This window comes from Lynx rufus, unplaced genomic scaffold (assembly GCF_022079265.1).
Source record: "Lynx rufus isolate CCGP_SWC_20201006 ecotype Redwood Valley unplaced genomic scaffold, mLynRuf1.p SCAF_6, whole genome shotgun sequence".
In the NCBI taxonomy this organism is placed as follows: domain Eukaryota; kingdom Metazoa; phylum Chordata; class Mammalia; order Carnivora; family Felidae; genus Lynx; species Lynx rufus.
In genome coordinates this window covers 23802874-23827084 of record NW_025814878.1, presented here as the reverse complement: position 1 = coordinate 23827084, position 24211 = coordinate 23802874, and the positions used below count along the sequence as shown (strand labels likewise).

Genomic DNA, 24211 nt, shown 5'->3' with positions numbered 1-24211 from the left:
CTAAATATAGGCTGCCAGTTAATATGTCTTAGCCACATATACAAAGTCCTCAATACTTTCTGCTAAAGTGAACAAAATAGCAAGATTATAGAGCTATTTACACCACAGAAGAGGGATACCATATTTGTACCCAGTCCTTCATATAAAAAAAAAAAGACAAATACCAATGATCATCAGATACAAAGGAAAAACCACTGGCATGAAACAAAAACATAGGATACATAAACAGATGAAAAAACTGAGCACAGGAGAAAAACATCAATTCAGAGAAAAGAACTTTATTTAGAATTAGGAAGACGTAATGACATCCACAAAACTCTGACACCAGAAAAAAAGGGACAAACAGGACAAGAAAGAGACCATAAAGATCAGAAGGACAGTTGGTGAATTAAGAAAGATTCAGAATCAAGAGAGGGCTCTGAGACTAACTCGTCAAAGGAAAGGACTCAAAGATGGGTCCACAGTTTCTACTGGAAAAATGGTAATGCTGTCATCCAAAATGAGGCAGGAGAATAAAATACAGAAGCTTTTTTCAGGAAATGAAAGCTCATGCATGGCAATGATTACATGTGTGTCACATATATGACCAAAGTGGTTAGTTTATATATATCTTGCTACACAAGCTTGAGGCTAAGTATCTTCTGCATTTCATATTTCAGAGCCATCCATACTATAGTAGCTGTTTAACTTTGCCTAAGCTCTCAAAAAATTTACATGTGATCTCTTAAAAAAGGATGCTATACGCAAGTATCTTCTATAAATCTTCAAAATATAAAAAAAAACAAAAAGGTTCTTAGTACATCAATTGGAAAATTCTGTAAAAGATAAACATCAGAATATCTATAAAATGCAAATTCAAAGGTCTGGCATGTATTTTGGCTGCATTACGATTAAATTAGGTAGTTCTCATTTATTAAATCATTTTAATTTCTTATAGTTAATGGCTTTTAGTTGCTTTCTTTTTATTTTTCAGTGAATGTTAATATAATTATTTCACCTTTAAAGTGAATCCACTGGGTAAGTACTACAATATACTTCAACAACTAAATTTAATAGGCTCTTAAACAAAACACATGCGCATGCGCACACACACACAAATGTTAAAAAAATAAAAGGAAAGCTTAAAGTTTTTTATTTTTAACACATGGGGGAAAAGGTTGAAAATTATAAGGTTGGAACCATATACACAATATAAATACCATATAAAATAGCTTCTTAGAAAATAATTGGCTAGCACCTAATGGACAAATTTAAGCTCATTCAAATCAACAGATTTAAATGAGGAGAAATGTCTGCATTCATATTCTCTCTTCAGAGGGTATTAGGAAAAATTTAGTAACTCAATGGGGACATTAATATGAAATGCATATCCATGTGAACGAAGAACCACTCATTAAGTATATTAGTATTTACTAGTTGATAAAATGATTTTTAAATTAGGAAATGATAAATATATAGATTATACTTTGTTATCAACACAATTAGAAACACTTTACTAATTCAAATGATATTTATTATTGAGGAAGTATAAGGGCTTCTATTACAAATAAGGATAAGTTTTATTCTTTTAACAAAGGGCTTGGGGCGCCTGGGTGGCTCAGTCAGTTAAGCAGCCGACTTCAGCTCAGGTCATGATCTCGCGGTCCGTGAGTTCGAGCCCCACGTCGGGCTCTGTGCTGACAGCTCAGAGCCTGGAGCCTGTTTCAGATTCTGTGTCTCCCTCTCTCTCTCTGACCCTCCCCCGTTCATGCTCTGTCTCTCTCTGTCTCAAAAATAAATAAATGTTAAAAAAAAATTTTTTAAAACAAAGGGCTTGACTTGGATCACTGGAGAATTACTTAGTAAAAATAATGATATTGGTTACTAAAACGGCACCTTAATTCTTTAATGTAACAAACATCATTGTTAGATATTCCAATTACAAGCAACAACAAAAAAAATCTAACAAATAAAATCTCATTCTTTGTGGTAGGGAAATATAAAATAGTGACTTGTTAAAGAAAAAATATTCATGAAATCAAGGTCATTTGCTCAGTGTCCAGAAAAATCCAAATATGAACATAGTCCCACACCTCCAGGGTTTTGTGTTGACTCGTACTTATGGGGAAAACCAAAGTTTCAAAGTTAAGTGGATTCCAGTGGATTATTTAAGTTTGAGACACTCGTTTGAAAACTTTCTTCTTAAAATTACTTCATCTTAATGTCTTTTTTGGCATGCTTCTAAAAATTCTACAACCATTATTTGCCTCTCTGACGTGTTCTTTTTTTCTATAATCATCACTTATCATATTTTATTAAAACATGTCTTCAAATAAGATTTCCTCCATTCCTTTGGCCACAATACAGATTGTATGATTCCAAACAAACAAACAAAAAATCAGAAGAATCTCCTATAAAATCTCATATTGTTTATTCTTACAATTTCTTATGGATTTCAAAGTATTAAAAATATTTTTCTGATCCTCACAATGAAGTAGAAAACAGAGACAATACACCTGGAGAGATAAAGGCAGTTACCCAAGAAAACAGCTGGGCAGTGGCACAATTAGGGCTTGGGCCCAGCTCCCCTGGCCTTCTGACCCCAGGTCTAGTGCAGTGCTTTTTGCACCATAAGGCACATGTACTGAATTTAGAAAACTGGTTGTTTTGGAAAACAAACTCTTGCTTTTAAACACTGCATAATAGGGGTGCCTGGAGAGCCCAGTCGGTTAAGCAGCTAACTCTTTAATTTCGGCTCAGGTCATGATCTCACAGTTCATTAGCTTGAGCCCCACATCAGGCTCTTCACTGACAGCATGGAGCCTGCTTGGAATTCTCTCTCCTCTCTCTACCCCTACCCCGCTCGTGCTTGCTCTCTCTCTTTCAAAAATAAACGTAAAAAAATTAAAAAAAAAGTTGCATAATAAAAATATTTTTGATTCTTTTTAGTACCATAAAGCACATTTAAGGACATGTGTCTATAGAAAATCAGTTAATTCTGCAGACATCTTTATCTGTGATGGCAAATTCACTCCTGTCACCTGTCCCACCACCCAAATCGCAATCTTGGAATTCTGGAAGTCTGTTATCAGAATTCAATAAAACATGCTTTCAATTAACACTTTAAAGCTCATTAAGTAATACTATGAGAAAACTGCCAATTCTGATAACATGAGAGAGTTCTTTGAAGCTCATTTTACCTTCCTTAAAATGGAAACCCCCTTCTACCATCAGCTGTGTTTACTCAGAGTCATTGTAACTCCCGATTTTTGCCAACATGTTTTCTTTCCCTTCCTCTGAAATACAAGTGTCACGTTTCCAACTTGGATGTAATCTACCTTCTATGATGGGTTATATAATGATATTACAGAATCTCTGGTGAAACTAGGGTCCAGGACTCATTTTAAATTTCAGTGGTATTATAAGTTTTGCATTTTTCTGCAAATAATTAAAACCTTAAGAAATACTGAAATCTTGAAAAGAATAAAAATTAATTTTAACTGGAAAGTGGCTCCTAATTTTAAGAGCTGGTCAAGGGAATAAGTGTCTACTTGTCAAAGGCATGCAAAATCAATGGAAAAAATCCAGTTCTTCAAATATTAAACATGTAGATGCACAAAAGTTAACTTGGTATCTCTTAACCAATACTGAAGCCATCTGAATCAGTTTATGATTATGTCTAAATCAGATACTTTGCCTGTTTAGGATATGATAAAAACTTAGATTAAATGGTTGTTTGTAAAGTTTAATATATGTTTATATGGGCTATTGGAAAGTGCAGCCAAAATATGGAGAAGACAGAGCTATTATTGATTGTTTTTAAAAACCATGTCACACGGTCTTCCCTATCAAACTCCAAGTCTACAATGAAAAGAGATATATTAATAAACACATTAAAAAATGTCCTATTTTGTATGACTCAACTTACCTATTGAATATGAAATAAATTTAACTTAAAGCAATGCTGTGAAAAGATACACTAATAAGGGGTGCCTGGGTGGCTCAGTAGGTTGAGCATCCGACTATTGATTTTGCCTTGGGTCATGATCTCATGGTTCGTGAGTCTGAGCCCCACATCAGGCTCTGTGCTGACAGTGTGGAGCCTGCTTCTTGAGATTCTTTCTCTCCCACTCTCTCTGTCCCTCCCCAACACAAGCTCGTATTCTCTATCTCAAGATAAATACACTTAAAAAAAGATACACTAAATACATAAAAATGAAGCATGCTGCCCTTCAAATATAAACATGAAAAGATGATACACCACCTATCCCACTGCCAGTAGAATGAGCACTTCCTGCTAATTTCTGCTGCCCATAACAGTAATTAATTCTATTTTTTACTAAATAATCCACATTTAAAAATTTACTTCCATAATAAGTACTCTTGAGATGGCTGAATGGGATCTGGGATTGAGACAAACTATCACAGAACAAAATTTCTCTGCAGAGAACCTGTTGATTTGACTGCACACTGAAATACCACAGTATCACTGAAACTAAACCTTAAAAAAATCTAACAACTAGCAAACACAGAATTATATTTAAAGGTCAAAGCAAAGTAGAAGTTCGTTAATCCTTAGGAAATACCTTCATTTCACCTCAGCTTTAGCACAGAGTTAGTACTGTTCAGATTATTACTCTACAGTAGATCACAGACCTCCAAAGCTGGTAACAAAAGAGAACACCTGCAGCCAGAGGGACCACGTGGCAGAGTGGGAGGTCAATGGACCAGGAATGAAGGAGTGGCTCCAGGGCCAGCCTCACGGACAGAATCGAGAAGGCAGTCCACTCCACCTCCTACACTCGTGCCTTCCTCTAGGAGTAGGCAGTTTGGTACGGTAGTATGAGAGGGACGGAACTAGGAGCGAGGAGATACTGTTTTAAGACACTACCAGCTACATGGACTCTGTCAAGCCAGCCTCTCTGCCTCTCCCTTTCACTGTAAAGGGCTGAGCAGCCAAAGTTTTAACGTCCTAGATGCTCTAGAAGGATTTCATGCCCTATGATTTTAATGTTTACCCTACTTCCAAGAAAGTTTTATCAAAGATCAAATGAGAATGTATATGAAAGCACTTCACAATTTTTTTTTTTATAAACACAAGTTACTCTTATTGTTTTAGAGATTTTCTTCATTATATACTAAAGAAGTATGGAGACAGTTTTGAGATGCAGTATAACATGTCCTCTACATGGTGAGGCATGATGAGCTATAACCTTCAGTTTAACCTAAAATGTTAAGATTACATTTTTGTTTTGTTCCCTTCAGCTTTATTAAAGTGTAACTGACAAAATTATAAAATTTTCATTCTTAAAAGTTACTCGGGAAGAGATTTTTTGGGGGGATTTATAGTTTTAATTTTAACAGGATTAATAGAATTAGCTGATTTATTCCTTTGTAACTAAGAACCTAGAGTAATAGCCTAATGAATACTTCTTGAAATAAGGATCTCATAAGAGTTGTATCCAGCTTTTTTCCTGTCTAACCCATTCTTCACTCAGTTACCAGACGTATTTTTTAAAAACACATTTTGGGGACGCCTGGGTGGCACAGTCGGTTAAGCGTCCGACTTCAGCCAGGTCACGATCTCGCGGTCCGTGACTTCGAGCCCCGCGTCGGGCTCTGGGCTGATGGCTCGGAGCCTGGAGCCTGTTTCCGATTCTGTGTCTCCCTCTCTCTCTGCCCCTCCCCCGTTCATGCTCTGTCTCTCTCTGTCCCAAAAATAAATAAAAAACGTTGAAAAAAAATTAAAAAAAAAAACACATTTTGGACAGCTCTATTTTACCTAGAAAATAAAATATGAACTCTTCAGTAGGACACAATTTGACCCCCACCTACCTTCACAGACTCAGTTTTTCTTAAGTACATTCACCTGAGCATTTCTTCCAGCTAACTAAGAGTCAACCCCCCCTAGCCAAACAAAGCTGTCTTTAAGGCAAAGGTCTGGTTACCCGCTTCTTGGCTCTCTTGGCATGGTCCCTTAACCCCCAGCTGTTAAGGAGGCCAACATGAAGACAGGGGCATGATTCTGAAAGGTTTCATAAGACAGGGTGGGAACTCTGGGAATCATTCTAATTGTGATAGGAAGCCATTTAAGAGCTTTAAGCAGGAAAGTAACATGCTCCAATTCATTTTTTTTTTCCAATTCATTTTTCAAAGAATCACATTGCTCTAGGGAGAATAAGCTAAGAAACAAGGGTGGAGGTGTAGGAAGTGGTGGGAAAAAAGATGACTAAAAATTTACTCCTAGTTTCACCTAACAACTAGGTGAATGTGGCTGGAGCGCTGGGATTGGGAAGCCTCGGTGTGTGTGCAGGAGGGAAAGTGGAGGTGGAAGGCGGGGTTTGTGGCATAAATTCTATTTGGACATAGAAAAATCTGAGAAAACTCTTAGCTGCTCGGTCCGTCTCTATTCCAGTCCTGCTTTGCTTACACTGTGATTTTATAATCTATCCAATGCTGACATAATTTGGTCCACACTCACTACTGTCTCCAATCAGACTGTAAGCTGCTTGAGAGTGGAGACTATAATACTTAGTCCATTTAAGAAAGGATCTTCAACAATGGAGCCACTTACAATGATTGTAGAATGAAAAAAGGCACTGTTCTAGAAACTCCGAGGAATGCAAATCAAAGAAGAAAAAGTTACTTTTCTAGCAGTCTCCATTACATAGAACTTACCCTGAATAAGAGTTAACAGAAATTACTACAGACCATAAACCTGCTTTGGAGTCTAGCCTTCCAGCATAGAAACTCATATAGAATGTAAATCAAACCAACCTGTGCTCTTCAGCCTCCTAGCATGAGGGCTAGAGGGCCCATCCTGATTAGCTCTGTGTTAAGGAGCTTTTCTTTATACTGTACAAAGCCAAATGTCTACAGATATGACTGAATATTTACAGAGGTTTTCAAGTAAGATTTTTATTTTTAAACATTCTATCTACATTTGTTTTTGTAGTCTTATATTTTAGATTCTAATGGTTTTTCTGTACAGTGGGGAACACTTAACTATCCCTTTTTAAGGCTCATTTGAATACAGGACAGCATCATAGAATTTTTAAGACAGAAACTCTTTAAATTCAGAGCCCTCATTTATCTGTAGGGATGAGAAAACAGGCCTGAAAAAATTTCTTGGGATTCTACAGTCATTTAGAAATGGAGCCAGATGTAGAAACTAGTTCACCTGTTTCCTACTGCATAGTTTTTTTCCCACAAAGATAGGCTTCTGAATGAATGAAATGGATTAATTTGGCCATTTTGCAATGGATTCCATATTCTGCTTTTATAATTTTTCCATACATTGATATCTCAACAAATTTTATAGGAAGGCTATGCCTTAAAATGAGGTCAGGCATATTAATAACTGAATCAAGTGAAGCAGTGTTACCATCTATCATATGGTTTAATGGTAATGCTTCTAAGATAGTGTATACACAGAGAGATGCATGATACAAATGCTACACTCAAGGCCATGGAAAGCTGAAGGTAAATGGACCAAATCCTATGTATAATGGTGAAGTCTGAAAGACTGGCCTTTATCATATCTGGCTTTCCTTTTTCCTTTATTTGTCTCAGTGGCAATCCCTCTTCCCATTTCAAAAGGCTTCCTATCTATCCCTATTTTTCCCTTTATGGAAAAGGGAAGAATTCTTCATCTATCATCTTCACTTTGTTGGCTGACACTACTTGAATGAGTTTTAATCAATATATTAACTCAACCAGATTTGATCCTGAAGCATCCGGATGACAGGAATCAAGTGGTAGAGATAGGTTCTTTCTTTCCTAGTCATTAAAATGACCTGATTTGAGGGGCGCCTGGGTGGCGCAGTCGGTTAAGCGTCCAACTTCAGCCAGGTCACAATCTCGCGGTCCGTGAGTTCCAGCCCCGCGTCGGGCTCTGGGCTGATGGCTCAGAGCCTGGAGCCGGTTTCCGATTCTGTGTCTCCCTCTCTCTCTGCCCCTCCCCCGTTCATGCTCTGTCTCTCTCTGTCCCAAAAATAAATAAACGTTGAAAAAAAAAATAAAAAATAAATAAATAAAATGACCTGATTTGAGGGCAAACTAAGTATCTACTTAGGGTGTAGGGATTAAGAGTCTAAAGGGGTGGCACACAGTGTGCCCTTTATTGTGCCTAAAAATTACTAATGCCATTGTTCCAACTTCTGGCACACATCTAAAACACTAGAAATTTAAAATTTCTAAGGTTTGAGATAACTTAATTATTATAGTGATTTGCAATGAGAATTGAAAGTATTTTCACAGCTAGTGTATATACATTCATCATGTTAATAAGTATGTTATATTCATATGGTACCTATGCTTACGAAGTGTTTTCATATGTGCTATGTGATTTGAAGTTCAACAATATCCAATGTAAACATCACTTCCACTTTTCAAATGAAGATTTAAAGTTCTCATGTAATAAGAATAATAAAAGGCACAGCCAGGACTGAATATAAGAACTGTTAATTTAAGTATGTTCACACTGTAATGTGTAACTTATACAGCAATATTAAAATGCAACTATATTAAAACAGCTTGTATATGTAAACTCCAAATACTTTTAAAGTAGAAAAGTAGTCTTGTCCCTGGATTTGTAAATAATGTTAATCTTTTCAAGCTCAAGTTTCTTATTATAATCTCTTTGTCAAAGATAATCATTTTGTTATTCCCAGCTGTCTCATCTTTCTAAAAGAATTCAATAGAAAATACACTGTCATAACATACAGCCTAACAAACAGAAATAGTCCTCTTTAATTACCCAAAATACACATTTCTCACCTTGATGCTTTTTCGTTGACATCCTTTGAAAATATTATTCAAATAAATTTAAAACATTCGCCTAAAAATTTGCAACTGTACAGTTCGTTTCAACTCAGTGACTTATGTAGATTTCTATATCCTATTTCTTCCCAAATGTATTCTACCTTGGCTTTCCTTGAAATTATAAAATGGGATTATCCATCAACTATGGTTCTTTTATCCAAGGGAAACTGAATCAGATTTAATATTACACATGTTTAAAATGCATGTTTTGCTACTTTAAAATTATTTTCTGTTCAACAAAACAGAGCTTGAGAGCTATCTACTATTAAATTTACCAGGTTCAAATTTGCTTTTGAAATGACTTCAGTGATTTTAAAGAAAAAAAAAATGCCAGAACATAACTCAAATATGAGAACTGACCATTACAATGCTATGAGCTACAGTTCTCAAGTGAAATAAATGACATCTTCTAAAAAAACAGTATCTGAACATTTAAAAGAGTACTCAAAATAAGAAAAGGGGCTCACCGGTCTGAGTGAAACCAAACTGATGAATCTGATGAGCGGCCAGCATGTCTGCCTGCTTTACCTTAGACGGCTGTGAGGAGGCTGGCATTGAAGTAAACGAGAGATTTTTGTTGAGCTGTAATAGGAAAGGCAAATCAGAACCAAAGTGTAATTTCCTGGGTTACTGATGCAAAAACTGGATGAGAAATGTTTGCTTACAATGCAAACCAGGACACATGGTAGGTCAAAACAAGTGGTAACGATTTATATGCTTAGTTTTTAAAGTTTACAGAGTAGTTTTTATCAAGAAAGGAATACAGTGGAAATGAAAGCAGAACTATAAAGTAAATCTGCCTTACTAAAACAAATGTGCTTATCATGGAATTGACATTATTAATAACAGAGTGGTCTTTTTTTTATTTATTTAAAAAAATTTTTTTTAATGTTTACTTATTTTTGAGACAGAGACAGAACGCAAGTGGGTCAGGGGCAGAGAGAGAGGGAGACACAGAATCTGAAGCAGGCTCCAGGCTCCAAGCTGTTAGCACAGAGCCCAACGTGGGGCTCGAACTCACAGACTGTGAGATAATGACCTGAGCCGAAGTCGGACGCTCAACTGACTGAGCCCCCCAGGCGCCCCAATAAAAGAGTGGTCTTAAAAGTTATGCAAAGACATGCAAAAATTAAAAATGACCTGCCCCCTTAATTTTCAATTAAGAAAGTTAGAATGTTTTACAGCCACACTTCTTTAACATTCTGTGAAACAGCAGGTACTTCCTTTTCAGAGACCGTACAGAAAACACCTCTAATATTCACGTTTTCATACATCACGGTGACACAGGTAACACAGCTGTAACCTAACCTGCCAAGTGGAATAGTTTCCACTGTCTGAATACAACGGTCTTCTAGAAATGAAACCTGTAACAAGTACATGATAATAATAGCTTATGCAGGAAAATAAAGAACAGGTCACCAAATGTGTTAAATGTATATTAGTAAATTTATCTTGCAACTTGTGATTAATTTCAGCAATGATCTAGTCTCTTGTTGGTTATTAATAAATTATACCTTTATTATTTTTTGAAATAACTTCATTTTCAGAAATCATGATAAAATGTGATCTAATTCTGAAAAATTTTGAAGTTTGAATTTCTAATTTATTGTAAAATATAATCTGTGAATTACCAAACTGTTAAATGATAGTTTATGGCATATAAATACTAATATATGAAAATAGTTGCCTTCCCTTGCTCTTTTCAAAAAACAATCAGAGGACAACTACTGTACTAATATTAAAAAATTCCCTTTTGATGTTCTACATAGCAGTAGATTGTGGTTCCTGCATGTCCTTTATCTGACTCATCATTCATATAATGTTTGTAAATGCTTCTCTTCTTTCAAATAGTGATAGTAAATGGTGTATCAAACTTTTCTTCTAAAGCAAAGGGCTTTTACATATTTGGTAAAAAAAAATTATATATTATACCATATAATAGTATAGCTCTAAAGTTTGTAAACTGTTATGATGTCATTTTATAAAAAACAAAAATATTTTTCAAAATAGGGTCAAATACCGCATCAGTGCTAAAAAAAAAAATTATCCAGCTTTAAAAATTCTATCAGGAGCCATGATTAAACGTTGAGCAACATTAATGGTGACTATTTACATCAATACAATACCTAAAGTGTCAACGAAATCATCTCACATTTTTGAGTTTTATTTCCACCTTTAAGTGAAGATAATAAAAATAGTATGCATGCTTCATTGGGAATGTGCTGGAGGAACAATAAAGATGAATTGGTATTATAAAGTGCTATTTATGTATGCAAAACATAAAGCACTGGATAACATATTAAATAAAAAATATATGAAATAGAGTATGTTGGCAAAGGGAAGCCATAAAGTGCTATACAAATATAAAGTGCTATAGAAATATTAGTTATTATTATTAACATCACTAGAAGTAAGAGTAATTAGGAATATGTAATTTAGTATAATGATACAGTAAATTTTTCATAGTGCTATGCTTTTACATGGAAATATTATACACAATGATATATATTTATCACTTAACTATTTAATCCACTTCTCTTTTTAGAATCATTTTCAGTTTTACTTCTGTGTTCTTATAAAGTTTTTTCCTACATGTCAAACAATGCATTTTGAAATCTGGTCCAAAGGAACAAGTGTATGCTGGGGACACACACACACACACACACACGCGTGCGCGCGCGCAAACACACACACACACACACACACACACACACACACACACACACACACACACAACGCCATACTACAGGCTTTTTTAGTCTTCCTCTTCAAATATTTACTTGTGCTAAAACCAAAAAGAACACCGGGGAAGCTAGAATAGGATACTTCAATGTCTCTGCTCAAACAGAGACTTCACATATTCTTCCTAGGCATTTTAAAAATTCTGTTCTTTCTCAAAACATTTCTTTAGGGACTATCTAATACCTATGAAGTGGTAAGTAGCAACATACAGCAGATTTCAAGACTTTGGATAGGTGTTAATTATTTATAGTGACTTGAAATTCGCGCTCCAAGTATTTTCAAAGCTAGCCTATACATATTCACTACTTTACCTAAGGGGAGAAAAATAATAATAACCATTAACTAGAGTGAAGCAATATCTATTTTTGAAATATATGCTGTGGAAAAGAGTTGCTTAATAGTTTTACAACAACAGAAAGGTTGGCTAAGATAGTCTACCCTACACAAATCTACCCTCTTTTCACAACACACTTTTCTGCTTGCTTCATGCAAAAACCACAGTCTGCCAAAGTCAGTTTAATACTCCAAATTGGGGAGAACTAAAAACATAAAAATTTAATGAAATTCTTAATAGTAAAAAGGAAAACATATCACCTGAACTTCAGCCAAGTTAATCACAAAAATGCTTTTGCTTACTCTTTCTGAACATAAGCAGCTTTGGGCAAAATATGCAAATACTAATTCTCTAGGAGGAGGTTAATTTTCATATTAAAAAAGTCATTACCCTGACCTCAAATTGAGTGCACAACACTGAACAAGCTAACAATTAGTTTCTTGTTTAGTGATTAGCTAAACTATGAAACCTTTGGGAGATACATAACACTCATTTTCATATGTATTTACAGACCTCATCATTTTAGCTGATTTTAGATTATATGGTACATACACATGAAGTAGAATTGTTTTTAAAATTTCAAGTTGTGGAGATACTTCAAATTGCTTTTAAATTGTAACTTGAAAGGTGATAATATGGTCTATACATTTATGTTTGCAAATGTGTCCCCTCCTTCCTCCAAAAGGCTATTTTTTTCCATTACACTGGAACAACAATGCAGATAATACTTTCATTTGAAGACAGTTCTGGTTGCAAAAAAAAAGCCCAATACCCAGGAAATGTTCTGTTGCAAACTGAATGTCTGTTATAAATATTAGAATCCCAATATTAAAGAACAAGTGAAAGAGAAAACCTGAGCCACAATGAGACTCGAGGCAACTGAAGTCAGTCAGGTATCTTAACATTCTCATATGATAAACTAAAGCAGCTTAAGTTCCTGTGATTTCTAGGTTAGTAAAACCTAACAAATGAGTAGCCTGTGGTGTCATAAAGAGAAATTCAAACATGAGCTCTAGGTCCCTAGGTATTTTCCATATAAGCTACCACAGTACAGTGAGGGATCAGGAAGAAACACTGTTCGTGCAGAAGAGAAATTTCTACAGTAGGGTAAGGTGCCAGGAAGTCTCCCCCCAAATCAGTTCATCACTGCTACATGAACTAAAACCAGAATTCAAATTTGAATCAGTCATAACGAAGTTTTATTTTGCAGTATTTAATCAAGATTTTTTTGAACTTCTGATATACACACACACACACACACACACACACACACACACACACACACCAAGGACTGGTAGTTCAAAGATAACTGATATGATTCCTCCATGCAAAGCTTAAAAATTAAGATGTAGTGCTGGTTCAAACCATTTATCCAACATGTCTTAGTCAAAGTCAATTTATCTCAATGTCTTTGGCTTTCTCCAAACTTTATCTCCTTTCTCAGTGTATTTCCTTACTTCACAGAGAAAATTCGGTCTTCAAGTCTCTGAAACCCTCATGTTCAAACCTCTCAAAGAACACAGCTCTTACATCCACCTTCACCTCTTTTCGTCTAGTGCCCCTCTGTTGAACATTAATCCCTCCATCTGTTCCCTTGGGGATACCTTTTTTTTAAAGTTTATTTATTTTGGTAGAGAGTGAGAGAGTGAGTGCATGGTAGCAGAGAGAGGGAGAGAGAATCGCAATCCACCCTAACAGCGTGGAGCCCAACACAGGGCTCGATCTTAAGAACCTCGAGATCATGACCTGAGCTGAAATCAAGAGTCCGATGCTTAACTGACTGAACCACCCTGGTGCCTCTCCCTTGGGGATACTTCAAGCTCTTCCAAATTCTACTTTCAAATTTTCCACTGGCTGTTTCCCTATAGTAAAAAAAGCATAGATCTTTCTACTTCAGTCTAGAAACAAATAGCAAAAAATGAAAAATTCTCACAATGATTCCATAATTTCCTTAAGCTTCACTGAAAGCCAAACTCCATGAAAAATAGCACATAACTGCTATCCATATAATTCAACCATTCAATCTCAACCAAGCACAATGAAGCTTTTCTCTACCAGAAGACTAAATCTGAAGTTAAAGTCACCCAAGACTTCAACTGGGCCGATTTAGCAGATTCACTTAAGCCTCTGAGATCTCTAACACTGCCAGTCACTCTCCTCTGTTTATGGAAAACTGTTTTCTGTGGGCTATCCTGCCACCACTGCTTATCAGGGTTGCCTGTTAGACGCACTGGTTCCTCTTCTTCCCTCACACCACAAGGTCACCCTAGGCAGTAATATCTGTTTTCATCACTTCATCTGCCTTCTATGCCGACGTTTCTGAAATCCAAAACTCTTTCAAACACGTTAAGTTCAAAGCTAAACTAACTCCCTCCATTATTTACTGTCTCAGGGAAAGCTACTGCTATCCACTTAGTTGCCTCAGCCACAAGGGTGGACATCATCCTACACGACCATCTCGCACTCCACAGAGTTGGTCACTAGGTCAATTAGATGCTTGGACATCTGACCCCACTCTTTGTCTTCAGTCAGGGCTCTGGTTCAGGCCTTTTTCTCTGCTTGCAAAGTACTGCAATAGTCTCCTGCTTTGTCTCCCTATCTCCTGTATCTCTAATTCTTCTTCTATACTACTAACAAGATAATCTTTCTGAAATGCTAATTTTACTGACTAACATTTCTGGTTAAAACCTATCATCAGTTGTTCCACTAGATAATGTCCATAATTCTCATCCTGGCATACAAAGCTTTCTATTCTAATAATTACCTAGTTCCTCAACCTTATCACTCCTTTTCCTATGTTGGCTAAGACAAACTGTGTATAACTCTGCACACATGCCAAGTTGTTTCATGTCCCTGTCACTTAGCTCATACCGTTCCATTTCCAGGAATGGGCTTTCTTTTGCCTCCACTTTCCTGATGGATGTCAACTCCTTTTTCAAGCCTTAGCTCGAGTATTATATCATGTGTGAAAAGCCTTTCAGATTCTCCCAGGAGAACTTACCTCTCCCTCCCTTGTCTCCCCACCATGTCTCGTATCTTATTATTATACTGTATTATCACAGCAGTGGTAACACTTTGGTGTGCTTAATTATTTGGTTAATTACTATCCAACTGACTGTAATCTTCCTGAGGGTAAGAACCAGTTTTTGTTCATCTTTCTTTAATAAATAACTCCTATAAAACTAATAAGAATTGCACAGAAGTCAAATGAAGTAATATAAATGTGAAAGCAGTGCATGTTTAAAAACCTACCCAAAGCTAAGGTGGTAACTGTGTTCAAGACTTCTCAAATGTAACCTTTTAATGATAAAAATTGGTAGAATGAAAGCCTTAAAAGTAAAAAATACATTAAATTTCATGGTTTAATACTCAATTTAAATCTAGAAATAGGTATGTGAAGTAACAGAAAAAAAAAAATTGGTTTCTGGCTGCAGTTCCTGGCACAGAGCTCCTGTAATTTCCTAAGTGATAAAAGTACTAGGAGGATCTTTTGTTCTAATACTTGGTCTTTGACTCTGGTTCCAGACACTGAGCTCCTATATACCTTGGAATTTCCTGGGAGACAGAAATGTCTTTTGTTCTAATGAAGTCACTTTTGGTGTTCTCTGGGATGAGGGCTGGTCTCCAGAAAGATCAAGCCATGATTAGAAACTTGGAATTTTTAGCCCATGCCCCCCCCCCCATTTTCCAGGGAGGGGAGAGGGGCTAGAAATGGAATTGTAACTGATCATGCCTACCTGAAGAAACCTCCATAAAAATGCCAAGAGTATGGGGTTCAGATAGCTTCCAGGTTGGTGATCACATGGACGTGCGGGGAGTGCTGCGCCTGAGAGATCATGGAAGCTCCGGGCCCTCCCCACACACCTTGCCCTCTGCATCTCTTCCATCTGGATGTTCACCTGTATCCTTCATCCGTTTATAATAAACTGGCAAACAGTAACGAGTAAATTGTTTTTCTGAGTTCTTAGCTGCTCCAGGGAATTAACTGAACCTGAGGAAATTGGCCCGGGACCCTCCAATTTACAGCTGATTGGTCAGAAACACAGGTAACAATGTGGACCCACACTGGCACCTGAAATGTCAGAGGTGTGGTGGCACGTGAAGTCTTGTGGGACTGAGTCCTTAAACCTGTGGAATCTGCTGATCTGCCGCTCTCCTCAGGTGGACAATGTCACAACTGAGTTATAGTGTAGGACATCCTGTATCGCAGAGAACTGCTTGGTGTGGGAAAAAAAACCACAGCCCATCTGGTACCAGAAGTGTTGTGAAGGTTGGTGGTAGAGCGAGAGTAAAGGAGACACATGGGAGGAAAACTGGCTTTTCGTAAAACAAGGGGTTTTTCTTGTTTTCTAAAACTTTCAGGAATAAAATTACATAATTTCTTTTAGTGGCCTATTTTGGCCTGTACCACTCCTACAGTCAGGCCAGTCTCCCAAATACTGTCAAAATAACAACACTTAATTTGCTTTTCTCAAGTTTTGGAATGCCATGAAGGAATAATTTTAAGCATTAAAAACAAACCATTGAGAAAGAAACTCTCCAAATAAGCGTAAACAACTATTCTATTAAAATCTCAACTTAATTTTTATCTCTTCATGATGAAAATATCCAAACTTTTTTTTAGGAGATTTATAAAAATCATCATCTCTGGATTCTCCGTTTTTTAAACCTTTTTATTTTTTAGTGAATACTATGTTCTATGATATATTAGATTATAATTTAATTATGACCTTACCTTTACAACATTATTCTACTAAACATAATTCAATGAACTTCAGCTTGGCTGCATTTATATTCATCTAGGACAGGTGATATTACTAATTTAAAAAACAAACAAATAGCTTTGAGAAGCTCACAAAGGAGTGTGGAGATTCAGAAATGTAACATTAGAGGTGGAGGCAGTACTATGTGAAGCTGAAAAAGAAGGAAAGAAGGGAGGGAGAACAAGGAGGAGGGGGAAGAAGTTAGGAAGGAAGGAAGGAAGGAAGGAAGGAAGGAAGGAAGGAAGGAAGGAAGGAAGGAAGGAAGGAAGGAAGGGAGGAAGGAAGGGAGGAAGGGGAGAAGGCAGAAAGAGAGTTGTTTCTCTCTGAGGGAATTCATAATTTCATTCTGGAAAAGACAGCCAAAATTAATTATAATTTAAGGAAGAATAGGCCCATTTCTAACACATGCCAGGTATGATATAATTATGTCCGGAAACAGGAGAAAAACAGATTTAGTTCCATTTGTGAGGAATAACACAGAGCTGAATGGACACAGACTCCAGGCAATACCATTTCTGATGTGCTTCAATCCAACTCTAAGCCAAGGAAAAGAGCAAGGAAATCCGTAAGCTGTAAACTCATACACTGATATTTTAGGGCTATCACAATTCAGAGCAATGCAAGACTTCTAATACCATTTCCTATCTTGGAGCAATCAGATGAGCACTCTTACAACCTCCCATCATCAAATTTGTATCCAAGCATCTACCCAGTTTCCACCTACTGGCCTATCAGACGGGATGAAAAATCCCTTCTCTTAAGGCCAGCTCCTCCACTAGTATTCAGGATTACATCCCCTCTCACTTTTTCAAGGACTTGAGGGCAGCAATGACCACCTCTGTGGTACAGTACCCACTTCTCCATCACTGCTGAATTATTCCAATCAGCAAATAAATATGCTTTGATGTTGTCCACTGACGACTCCTCCTCAGCTCCTGTTTCTCTGCTTCCCAGTCAAAATTTATGGACTTCTATTCTGTCCTCAACTCGCTTCAATTGTGCGTTTGTCTCTGCCACTTACTGAAACAGTTTCCATCAAGGTAACCAAAGGACACCATCCAGCCAAATACAATCCTCAATGTTCTATCCTCATTTTGCTCATTCTCTCAGTCACACGTGATAGTTTAGCACCTCTCTTCCTTGGAATACTCTCCTCTAGGCTTCTCTGACATACGCTTCTCCTGGACCCGTGCCTCAGATCTTTAGCTACCTCTCCCCAGGAGATCTCATCCAATCTCACAGCTTAAATAAATGTAACTTTAGCCCTAACTTCTTCCCTGAATTCAAGACTCAGAAGTCCAAACACCTACCACACAACTATGTCCACATGCAAAACTCTGCTCCTAAAATCTGCTCCCTCCACGCCAGCATTCCTCACCTCATTCAAAGCTCTACTAGCATCCGTACAATTGCCGCAAGCAGCAACACAGAAGCCAACTTTCCTCTTTCCTTCACTTACACCACATCCAATCCATCGCTGAGCTGTGTTGAATCTGCTTCCAAAATATACTGCAAATCTGTCCACTGCCTGCAAATTCATTATTGCCACTGTGAAATTAATTAAACAGGAGGCGATGAGTCTCAGGCAGCTCTAATGCCATGGCGCCTGGCCTTACAGGCTATGGAAGCAAAGCCCAATCTAAGCCAGTAAATACCTCCAGGTTACAAAGTTGAAACCTAAGGACAACCAATCACAAATGGCCAACTAGGCTTTAAACTACCATCAATCTCTAATTTCCTTGCTTTGCTTCAGCCTTTTCTCTATAAAAAGTCTTTCCTCAGTTCCTGCCAGTGGAGCACTTCTAACCATGTCCACTTTGACGCTGTGCCGTTCAAATCAATTTTTGCTCAAATAAACTCTAAAAAATTTTAATAGGTGTCAGTTTATCTTTTAACACCATCCTTAGTCCAGGTACCATCTCCTCATGGACAACCATGAAAGTCAGCTAACTGATCTGCTTGAAGACTTACTCCCTTTAAAATCTATTCTCACATTCTCCCCAGCTTAATACCTCCATCACAGCTTCTTTGATTAAAACAACACCTAACTCCTTACTGAAGGTTTAGCAGAATATGTCACCCTCAAATATGCCTCTTTGGCATAAGGATTATTTTCAGAAACTGCAGACACTGGAAAAGCTCTGAAAACAGGTAGAGAAGCTACCCTTCAATGAGGGAAATGTACTTAAAAATTTTTTTTTAATGTTTCTTTATTTTTGAGAGAGAGAGAGAGAGAGAGAGAGACAGACAGAGCATGAGTGGAGGAGGAGTAGAGAGAGAGGGAGTCACAGAATCCAAAGCAGGGTCCAGGTTCTGAGTTGTCAGCACAGAGCCCAATGCGGGACTCAAACCCACACACCGTGAGATCATGACCTGGGCCAAAGTCAGATGCTTAACTGAATGAGCCATCCAGGCGCCCCAGGAAATGTACTTTAAAAAGGAGGCCTTAAAAAAAAAATTAAAAAAAAAAAAAAGGAGGCCTTTACTAGGAGCCATCCAGGCGCCCCAGGAAATGTACTTTAAAAAGGAGGCCTTTACTAGGAAGAGAGCTATGCCCAGAGAGACCTTTTTCACTGGAGGGACTTAACTTCGTGGCAGGGCAGGCTTTCTTCGCCTAACAGTTCCTCCTCTCACTTTCCTGGGAATGGCTGCCTTCCCACTTTGGAGCCCTCTATCCCTATCGCTCCCTTTCCTACGCTAAGGATGGTTTATAAAAGCCTCAACTGCCTGCAGCTTTGTAGTCTCATATTTTTGTGGGGCTCCCATATGTGCATAATTAGATTTTTTTCTTTTATTAATCTTTCTTATGTCAACTAACCATCAGACCTAGAAGGACAGAACCTAGGAGAGAAGGGAAATTGTTCCTCCCCTGCATTACCATGCTTACAGGCATTTTAAAGGCATGCATGGTCTCCTGATCACCTCTCCAACCTCGTCACGAAACACCGTTTCTCCTTACTTGCTGATGATTACTACTTACACACAGTGCTCTTCTTTCTGCCAGTTATATTTCCAGATGAGGATTTTCCAGGACAGGACTAGCTCCTTGTCAAATGTTTCTCTCAGAGAGGCCTTTTATGAACACACTTTGAGGGCAGCTGTCCCCCACTCCCCCAGCATTCTCTGTCTCAGGGATCTACTTTTATTGTTACATCACTTATTGTCTGAAATTACCTTGTTTCCTTTTTTTATTGTTTATCTTCCAATGACAAAATGTGCCTATTCACTGTTCTAACCCAAGCACACATGTGCGTGTGTGCATGTGCACACACACACACACACACACACACACACACAAATACTTACTAAAGCACGTTAATGGAAAAAAGGAATGAATCTTCAACAACATAAAAATTTGGCTGGGATTTAAGGAAGAAAAAACTTAGATACCTGGCAAAATTTACTACCCTGGTTGCAACAAATGAGAAACTGCACAAATATACTTTGCTTTTAAGACTAAGGACTTTTGACAATGGCGCCCAAACCACTCAATGGGGCACGAACAGCCTTTTCAACAACTGGTGCAGAGACAACCAGGTGGCCACATGCAATGGGATAAAGTTATAGCTCCACATAGCATTACACACATAAAAAAAGAGAAGATAATCACAGACTAAGTGTTAGAGTTAAAAATATTAAAATCTTAAAAAGAGGTACATCTTTGATGTGTCGGGTTAGGCAATGGTTTATTAGATATGATACCAAAAGCAAAGTGACAAAAGAAAAAATAGATAAACTGAACTTCACAAGAATTAAGACCTTTTTGCTTTAAAGGCCATCATCAAGAAAGTGGAAAGACAACTCACAAAGTGGGATAAAACATATGCAAATCATCTATCTGATAAGAGATTTGTATCCAGAACTCTTAAAAAAATGCACATTAAAAAGACAATTTTTTTTTAAAATGGGCAAAGGATTTGACCAGACACTTCTCTAAGCAAGATATACAAATGGCACATCAAACATGCTCAATGTCGTTAGTCATTAGGGAAATGCAAATCAAAAGCCACAACGAGATACCACTTCTCACCAACTAGGATAGCTATCCTAAGAAAGACAGAAAATAACAAGTGTTGGTAAGAATGAGGAGAAACTGGAACCCTTAAACATTCCTGGTGGGAATATAAAATGGCACAGCCACTTTGGAAAAGTGTTAAATATAAAATTTCCTCAAAATGTTAAATATAGAATTACCACACAGGATTCTAAAATGGTGCAGCCACTTTGGGTAAGTTTAGTAGTTGTGCAAAATGTTAAATGCAGAGTTATCACATCACCCAACAATTCCACTCCTATATGTCTCAAGAAATGAAAACATACACCTAAACAAAAACTGGTACACACATGATTGGAGTAGCATTATTCATAATAGCCCCCAAATGGAAACAATCCAAAAGTCTATAAACTGATGAATGGGTAAACAAAATGTAATATATCTGTACAACAGAATCTTATTTGGCAATAAAAAGTAGTATTGATAACATGCTACAAACGGAGGAACTGTGAAAACATTATTCTAAGTGAAAGAAGCCAGTTATAAATGACCACATATTCTTTGATTCAATTGATATAAAATGTTCAGAACAGGCAAACCTATAGAGACAGAAGGTATATTAGTGGTGGCCAGGAGTTTGGGTGTGTGTGTGTGTGCATGTGCATATACCTATAGAAATAATGACTGCTAAGAGAAACACAATTTCTTTTTGGAGGCAATAAAAAAGTTTGAAAATCAGGTAATAGTGATGCTTGCACAGCCTGTGAGTAAGGTAAAACCCAGTAACTGTATACTTCAAAAGGGCAAATTATGATGGTATGTGAATTACCTCTCAGTAAAACTTACCAAAAAAGAATAACTAGAGACAATAGTAAGGTTAATCTTTCCAAATACTTAATTTCCAAATATATCATCATATTTTCAATGAGCATTTAATTTACTTCTGTGAAAGACTTGGGGTACAAAGATGAATATAACGATCCTTCATCTGCAGAGAGGTTCCAGATTAGCAGATGACAGTTTCCTCAACCTTTGGCAAATATGTACAGATCACCTGACTTTTGGACATTCAGAGAGCTTTACAAAAGAAGCGTATATTAAAAAAAAAAAGGGGGGGGGCGCCTGGGTGGCTCAGTTGGTTAAGTGTCCGACTTCGGCTCAGGTCATGATCTCACGGTCCGTGAGTTCGAGCCCCGCATCGGGCTCTGTGCTGACAGTTCAGAGCCTGGAGCCTGCTTCAGATTCTGTGTCTCCCTCTCTCTCTGACCCTCCCCCGTTCATGCTCTGTCTCTCTCTGTCTCAAAAATAAATAAAATATTTTTAAAAAAATTTTTTAAACAAAAGAAGCGTATATATATTTATTTGTTAAAGAGAAAAAGCTCTGAATTGCTAGCCAGAAAATTATTTTTTACTTTGGTTTTATATACTATGTATACTTAAGAAGAGGTAGTAATCTTGGAGCTACAATCACTATAGTAATCACCGCTATCAGGAGCAAGTTTCCTGAATATCTGCAGCCCAAGTCAGAATATAGCTTGTTCTCTTCTTCCCTTCATCTTCCTTCCCCTTGTCTATATTCCATATCCTGTTGACTTGCGATAATTAGGTAAAAAAGTGATGGGTCCTCACTGATACTGGACAGTTCAGTGATGGGGTAAGTATAGTGTTTTCTCACACGTTTCCTCTATAAGATGCCTCATGTGAAAAGCAGCAATAGCCTAGGACCTACTTCTGTATTCCAAGTGCCTGCCACATGGTAGTATATGTTTACCGAATAAAAAAATACTTCCACTGCACTGATATGACACAAAGCAGTCTTTGAACATACCAACACCATGCTAATTCCCTTCTGAATGTCTCACCCTTTTACTCTGTGATAGATATAATTACATTTGATAAATCAATGAATGTCTAATTATTCAACTGAATTTGGGGAGTGGACAGAGGAGAGGGAAAGACAAACATATGGTGCCATTCCAAATCTTTTAAATTAAAATTTATTTTCTTGACAACGGAGTTAGAGATTGCATATAAAATAGCTTTGCTTGTAAAAAGAAGAAAGCTGCTGTGTTGGAAGCATCTTAGATACAATTTGGTTGAAACTGTTTAATAATCAAAAGGTATGCTACTATTTTTCCACTAACTTTGGGGTCTTGAGCAAATCACTTAACTTCAATAAGCCTCAGCTTCCTCCTTTCTAAAATTGGAGTAACAATAATATCTAATTTGCCTGTCAGGATTGCTATGCAGCTAAATGGAAAAAGAAGTGTGAGACACTGGTATAAGTAAATGATCAAGAGCATTATAAGCACACAGTGTATCACTGTTATTTACGCGCACCTTGCATGCATTTCACGGCTTATACAGTTTACTCAGCATACATCCACTGGAACTGTACTGGTGTCTCTTACCTATTAAGTATCGTATAATATTTTTCTCAGAGGATCAAATGACCTTGCTGGCCCTTTACTGAAAGTACATTCCAATTACTTAATATTCTTAAATCTTCGAAAATATGAAGGTATTTGTTAAAGTCTCAGATTCCCGTATATAATTCTTTGATAGATTTGAGCTCAAATAAGGAAAATACACATCTGACTAGCTTTTGTAAAAGTTCTAGTAAAAACTCCGAATGGTACATTTCAATTCTCTGGTACATCACAATGAAAGCTCTGGTCTTAAAGTTATCTTCCTCCTGATAAAAACTGCTTACCTTTGCAGTACAGGCTCGTATCACCTCCTAAAAGAAATACAATACAACAAGTAAGGAAATATTCATAATTTTATCTTAATAAAATTATCAACTCTTTTCAACACATTCTGGTATTAATCCTTTAATAACCAAAATCAACATTTGGGAGAGCCTCTTTGTCTATCACCCTGTAGCTGTCACTCTGCATTGTTTCCAATGAGCTGGAAAGAGTGTGAAATAAAAAAAAAGAGACTCAGTGAGTTCTTGATAAATCTAACCTGCTGAAACAAAAGGCATGGAGAGCCCACGCACATCTGCCTCAAGAAAACCGTGTGGCCTCAATAAACTTCATAAACAAACCTAGTAATAATAAACTTGTAAATGCCAAAATTCTACACCAGAGCACTAACATGTCTCAAAGACGCACCCATAATTAATTATTGTATATAATTATCTCTACAAATAACAATGCCCATAAATATAATATCCATATTAATAATTTACTTCTGAGGAAATCTAGTAACAAACACTACTAAATGGCAAAGTATGTTATCAGTATTGAAGGAGCTACAGAAAGGAACCACCTACAATTCATGGGACAAGGGAAGAAAAAGATCAGTTCTGACAAAGAAACTAGTAAAAGTCAACATTATAATAAATGATTTGAAAATGTGCTCCTATGGAGACACAAAAAATATCCAAGTCCAATTAAGGTCAGCCAGCATGTATCATCAGACTACACGAGAAACAGAGAAAAATGCTAATGATGAATGTGGAGTTTAGGAAAAAAGAGAACTAAAAGAGGAGTATCAATTTTTTATCCAGAAATTTCTAAGGGACAGAGACTATGTCTGAAAGGTATTAGTAATTCGATCACTAAAAGG

General features: G+C 37.0%; 1 protein-coding gene across 1 annotated transcript in view; it reads right to left on the bottom strand.

Moving 5' to 3' along the window:
* The window catches only part of AHI1 (Abelson helper integration site 1), a 203861-nt gene that overhangs the window by 101673 nt on the left and 77977 nt on the right, over window positions 1-24211 (bottom strand). The window contains exons 19-20 of the mRNA XM_047102438.1: window positions 23349-23375; window positions 9270-9384 (exon numbers count right to left, since the gene is read on the bottom strand). Of these exons, the coding sequence (XP_046958394.1) occupies window positions 9270-9384; window positions 23349-23375 (142 nt within the window). The remainder of the gene's footprint in view (window positions 1-9269; window positions 9385-23348; window positions 23376-24211) is intronic.